This window comes from Vigna unguiculata, chromosome 3 (assembly GCF_037176805.1).
Source record: "Vigna unguiculata cultivar grain cowpea cultivar isolate G323 ecotype 2 chromosome 3, ASM3717680v1, whole genome shotgun sequence".
Taxonomy (NCBI): Eukaryota; Viridiplantae; Streptophyta; class Magnoliopsida; order Fabales; family Fabaceae; genus Vigna; species Vigna unguiculata.
In genome coordinates this window covers 12,353,079-12,359,298 of record NC_140794.1, presented here as the reverse complement: position 1 = coordinate 12,359,298, position 6,220 = coordinate 12,353,079, and the positions used below count along the sequence as shown (strand labels likewise).

The following is a 6,220-nucleotide window of genomic DNA, read 5'->3' as shown; positions in this document are numbered from 1 at the left end:
AATATTAAATTATTATTAGCATTCTTATCTTTATTTTCAAAATCTTCAATGTTAAATTTATCTTGACAGTGATCTAATAAATCAAAAGAATGTTGTTAACACGTTTGTTTAGGATACCATATCCTTCAAAACATCCCTTGACAACTAGAAACTAATTAAATAACTTGAAGGAGTATAGAATAACCATCTCCTCCCTCTTAGTTTCTTGATATTGCACACAATTCCATATTGGGTTAAGATTTAAAATCTTTTAAAAGAAAAAGCTATGTAATATTTTTCTTAAACAATTTATAACGTTAATGTAATGTTTATTAAAGAATTGAAAGAGGTGAAGTGTAATATATCAACGATGTTATTGTGGCTTCAATTTTAGTCATGCCTTGTGTGACACGTTGATGTGCACTTAAATATGGTTTGATTTAGTGTGACAGCAGTTTTTATACGATAATGTAAGTAAGCCAGATCCCTCCACCACCTACCTTCTGTCACAAACAAAATCAAACATCATCGTATTGATTGAAAGAGATCATGAATTTTGTTCTGCATGAACCAGTTCAATGTAATGTCACTAATTATGGATCACCCGATAGTAGTCCTACTGCTTTGATTATGCAGTCGAAGCAGGAGTTTGTTGCCACTGTTGAGGAAGAAAGAAAGAAAAGTAATGAGAGAAAGGAAGAGGGAATGTTCCTGACATGGGAGGATTTGCAGGTCACAGTTCCTAATGGAAGGAAAGGTAGGAAACCAATTCTTAAGGGTCTTACTGGTTATGCCAAGCCAGGGCAACTCTTGGCAGTCATGGGTCCTTCTGGTTCTGGCAAATCCACACTTCTTGATGCTTTAGCTGGTAATTCAGTAATATCATTCTTCTAATTCAAATGCATTATGTTTATTGACATGTGTGTTTTAGATTAATGTTTAAATCTATTTTCTAAAGTTCATTTTGGTATAGAAAAATTGTGGACGAGGTGTTTGGATTAATCCTTCTGAAAAATCTGCAGGAAGACTGGTTTCAAGCTCAAAGCAAACAGGGAAAATTCTAATCAATGGCCATAAACATGCACTGGCATATGGAACATCAGTAAGTGAAATCCCTAAGAGGCTTTTGTTTGAAGAAAATGAAACCTCATTAATCTCTTTTTCATATTATTACCTTGTGAAACCAGGCATATGTGACACATGATGATGCTGTGTTATCAACATTAACAGTTGGAGAAGCAGTGTCCTATTCAGCTCATCTCCAATTTCCAGACTCAATGTCCAACAGAGAGAAGAAAGAGAGAGTAGACTTTACAATCAGACAAATGGGTCTACAAGAGGCCACTGACACAAGGATTAAAGGGAAGGGTTCTAAAGGTCTTAGTGAGGGACAAAAGAGGAGACTAGCCATTTGTATTCAGATTCTTACAAGCCCCAAACTTCTCCTTCTTGATGAACCATCCAGTGGCCTTGACAGTGCAGCTTCCTACTATGTCATGACCAGAATTGCAAGCCTAAAGATAAGAGATGGCATCAGAAGAACAATTGTTGCATCCATCCATCAACCTAGTAGTGAAGTTTTTGAGCTGTTTGATCATCTTTGTCTTCTGTCTTCAGGTGAAACAGTGTATTTTGGCACCACTTCTGCTGCAACTGAGGTTTGTAGCTGGATTAGTCATGAACATTGTATATATGAACTAATTCATTTGAGAGTATAGCTTGTAATTAATTGTATTCTTGATTGAATGTAGTTTTTTGCTTCTAATGGCTTTCCTTGCCCATCTCTTCACAACCCTTCTGATCATTTCTTGAGGATCATAAACAAGGATTTCATTCTGGTGAGAACATCAACATGTCAATGCTTTAGAGCTGGCAACAAAACCTTGCTGATTTATATATCTTCATTATTTTCAGGATGATAAAGAAGGTCTCCACATAGTAGTACCCGAAGAAGAAGCAGTGGATACCCTTGTGCAGTTTTACAAATCTTCTGAAATTTGTAACCAAGTTCAGAAAGAAGTAGCAGCAATAGGTGAAAGTGTAAGTATAATATAACATGTGGTACTATTAGTATAGAACAAGGATTTTATACACGATGAAGGACTCACTTTTTGATGAATTTAGGAATATGGTTTCATGGGGAGCAGCAGAACACAAACTGCATTTCTCACTCAGTGTCACGTTCTTTTGAGAAGATCTTCAGTGCACTTGTTTCGTGATGTAACCAATTATTGGTTGCGTCTAGCTATGTTTACTGTAGCAGGTATTAGTTTGGGAACTATATTCTTTGACGTTGGTTCAAGTAGTTCATCCATTCAGGTAAAATAGATTAAGTGCTTCTGATTATGCCATTTAAAACATAACACAACTGTTAACTCATAATAATTATAATTTTCTTTCTTCATGCATATTTCAGGCTAGAGGATCACTTGTCTCTTTTGTTGCTTCAGTCCTGACTTTCATAACCCTTCTTGGTGGATTCCCTCCGTTTGTTGAACAAATGAAGGTAAAAAACGTCATTCAAAATGGAATTAATCAACATGTTTGGTCTCGACCACCCTATTAGAAATCTCAGATAAGACAAACTTATGATATATAAGTGGATGTAAAACTCTCACCTTCTAAACTTCTAAACTGATTTTGTAAGATTAAGTTATGAGTTAAATCTATCCCGGTGAATGTATTGGTTGTTAGATATATTGTTACTCCTAGTATCAGAATTCAGGCTTAAAATTCATGGAAAAAGAAAAAATGTTTTGTTCCTAAGATGTTTATGTTTCTGATTCAGGTATTTCAACGTGAGAGATTGAACGGGCACTATGGTGTTGCTGCTTTTGTCATTAGCCACACACTATCACCTATTCCATACATAGTACTGATGTCACTGATACCTGGTGTGATCACTTATTACCTTTCTGGACTTCACACAGGACTTGAGCAATGCATCTACTTTTCTAGTGTACTATTTGCATGCATTTTGTGGGTTGAGAGTCTGATGATGGTTGTTTCAAGTATCTTCCCAAATCCCAACACTGGCATCACAGTCTCTGGTGGAGTTATGGGAGTGATGATTTTAACTGGTGGATTTTTTCGTCTGCCAAATGATCTCCCCAAACCATTTTGGAAATACCCTATGTACTATGTTTCCTTCCACAAATATGCCTTCCAAGGATTGTTCAAGAATGAGTTCATTGGTCTGAAGTTGGAAAGTGGTGAAGATGGAGGAACCTTCATAAGTGACAAGGAAATACTCACAAAGATATGGCAAGTGGAAATGGGTCACTCCAAATGGGTTGATCTTGCTATCTTAATGGGAATAATTGTTTCGTATAGACTTATGTTCTTGGCAATCACCAAGAGTAAGGAGAAGATGAAGACCTAATTAATATTTTGGAATAAACATAGTGATCAAATTTAATACAGGATATTTTTAAATAAGAAAATAATATTTTTACTACTAAATTTTGACAACTTCCTCTTACCATATAAGATGTCATTTTTTAAGTAATTTTAAAATATTGAGAATGAAAAAATGAAAAAAATGAAAAAATCACTTAGAAGATGACACCTAAGGTTGTAAGAGAAAGTTGTCAAAATTTAGTAGTCAAAAAATTATTTTCCTTATAAATAATGTTTTAGATAGGAATGAATTAGTTGATTTTTACTTGTATCTTATTTCTGAAAACTTGAGTATATTTTTTTTTCACTGTATTTGAATTTTAGAGTGGAATGTAACACTATATTGTAAGCTTTAATAATAGTCTTTTGGACAATCGAAATTTTGGTTTTCTGTAATTTTTAAGTGCAATTTTAGTCTCTTGTTTGCTTTAATATTTGAAATTTTAGAAAAAAAAAATTAATGTTGGCACGATCTTAGTTTTTAATATATATTTTATTTTGATATGATTGAATTGAACCTTAAATCCAATATATCGATTTCATCTCTGTCAAAATAATAGTTTAATTAATTAAATATAAAAATAAAAAAGTGTATGAAAAATTTATAATTGATTTTCTAAAATTAAGGGCTAAAATTTTCAAAATATTAGATAAACTAAAAAATTTTATTAAAAATAATAAGTTATAATTATAATTTAGCTAAATGTTTTAAAGTTTAAAATAAGTTTGACATGAAAATATCAGGTAATCATTTGCATGAGTGGACCCAAGCCCGTTCTTTTTCTAGGCTTTATTGATACATATTGCACGACTAGGCTCGGCCCATATATATGATTTCTATTCCTAAGCTCAATTATTGTTTGTTGGTATATACGTTGCTATTTTCTCTTTAGCTAGATAACAAAAATCTAAGGTGACGTACAAGATAAAATTCAAAATATTTTAAAATTGTGTTATAATATCATGTTGATATTTTAATTCAAAAATAATAAAAGAAAAAACATAAAACGATACCAAAAGTAAAGTAGTTTCTTAGATTTTTCTCTGTAAAATCAAATACTTTTCTAGGTAATTAAATTGACTATGAGTCTTTTATGAAAATCAATTATTAAAAAAATAAAGAAATTAACCAACCCATTAAAACCAATTACCTTATTGTTAGTCGTAAGTTTGCTGAATATTTATGTTGATTATATATGTTTGTTAAAATTTGTATCAGATAATGTTTTTTCCTTTGTAAAATATATTTTATTATACAACCCATTGTGAGTTTATTTTTATGTTATTTTAAATTCACCTTTCTCTTCCACTTCCGTGTGTACTGTATGTCTGTCTTTTCTGTGTATTTTTAATTTTTTTAAGTTGAAAAATACATACATGTCTGTATTTTAAATTTATATTTCGTATACTTCCATGAACTGTATGGATGTAATCCATCAACTAACAACACCTAATGTTGTTTTGTTCTGTAGATTAGTGGCAAGCATCAAAAGATAAGGCTTACATTATTTCAATTAATAACAAAATTGAAATAAATTTTATAGGTGTTTCCTCGAAATTAAATTCAAATATAGAATTATTTAGATGGATTATATTATAATTTGAGTAAACTAAATCAAGTCGAACTTTTTTAATGGTTCCAACAAAATTTGGTTCATTGCATTAATTAAGTTTGGTGATCAGCCAACAAAATTATTAATTTAATAATGTCTTTAACTGATGAAAGCTAGTCCAGTGATATAATTAATTATGTTTTGCATGCATGTATGTTAGAAAGTGCATTTGGACTAATAATTATATGCTATATATGTCTGTTGGTTGTGAACAAAAATAAGAGCCACAACAGGTATAGAAAAGAAGAGAAAATTAGAGAAGTTAAAAATGAAAAATACACAAATATAGATTAAGTTCATGTTAGTTTTTTTTTTTTTTTAATTCAAGCAATTCAAATTATCTCAATTTAATACTTACCAAAGTTCAACTCTTTTAAATTTCAATGTATTAAGTATTTTTCAATATTATTTTTCTCAACGCATAAAGGTGTATCTCGGATAGACAGGGAGAGATAGAAGAAATGAATAATACAGTGAGAATAAAATAGTACAAAGCGAAAATTTGGAAGTGTGAAGAAATGAATAATATACGATTTATTATATCTATCAATTATTTTCTCTTTTTTTACATGATCTTTTTTTTTCTTCTCATACGGTGTTTATCAATTTGGATTAACATCATAAATCTCAGTATTCAAACTAAATCAATTAAATTAACATAAATATTTTTAGTTCAATAAAACTCAATCTAAACAAAACCAATAAATTTTTTACAATTATTTATTCATAACGAATTTGTTATTTAAAAATTTGATAAATATCAAACTGAAAGTTTGTATGGTATAACTGAACGTATTACTATAGTTTTTGCTATCATTAGTTTATACAAGCTAATCACATTAAAAAAAAAAAAGTGTTTCTTATATATTTTAGGTATAGATTTCCCTTCAAATTTCAAGCAAATTTATATATTTTTTCTTTTTTCTAAACACAAAATTTTATATATTAGTATGGAATTAAATCTTATTGATCTATTTTCAATGAAATTGGTTTGTTTTAGATCATATAAAAAAAATTAAGAAAAAAATACTGAATGAATCCACTTGTTTTTCCACACACTTTCAGAATACATTATTATCTTTTTATAAGTTGAAATCACTGGTATTAATTAATTCGCAAACTTGATTATGATCAATATTGTAGAATTTAAATTATTTAATTATTTTATAAACAGATGATATGATGCTTTCAACTGAGATATGATATTGAAGCCTGCGTTGATTCTATTG

At 30.0% G+C, this 6,220-nt stretch overlaps 1 protein-coding gene across 1 annotated transcript; it reads left to right on the top strand.

The window, feature by feature from the left end:
• The first annotated feature begins 463 nt into the window (after positions 1-463).
• Positions 464-3,709, top strand: LOC146887476 (ABC transporter G family member 1-like). Its single transcript, XM_085671140.1, has 8 exons — positions 464-847; positions 1,002-1,081; positions 1,167-1,637; positions 1,731-1,817; positions 1,894-2,019; positions 2,104-2,298; positions 2,396-2,485; positions 2,768-3,709. The coding sequence occupies exons 1-8, from the start codon at positions 529-531 to the stop codon at positions 3,359-3,361; spliced, it is 1,962 nt and encodes a 653-aa protein (XP_085527266.1). The 5' UTR covers positions 464-528; the 3' UTR covers positions 3,362-3,709.
• The last annotated feature ends 2,511 nt before the right edge of the window (positions 3,710-6,220 follow it).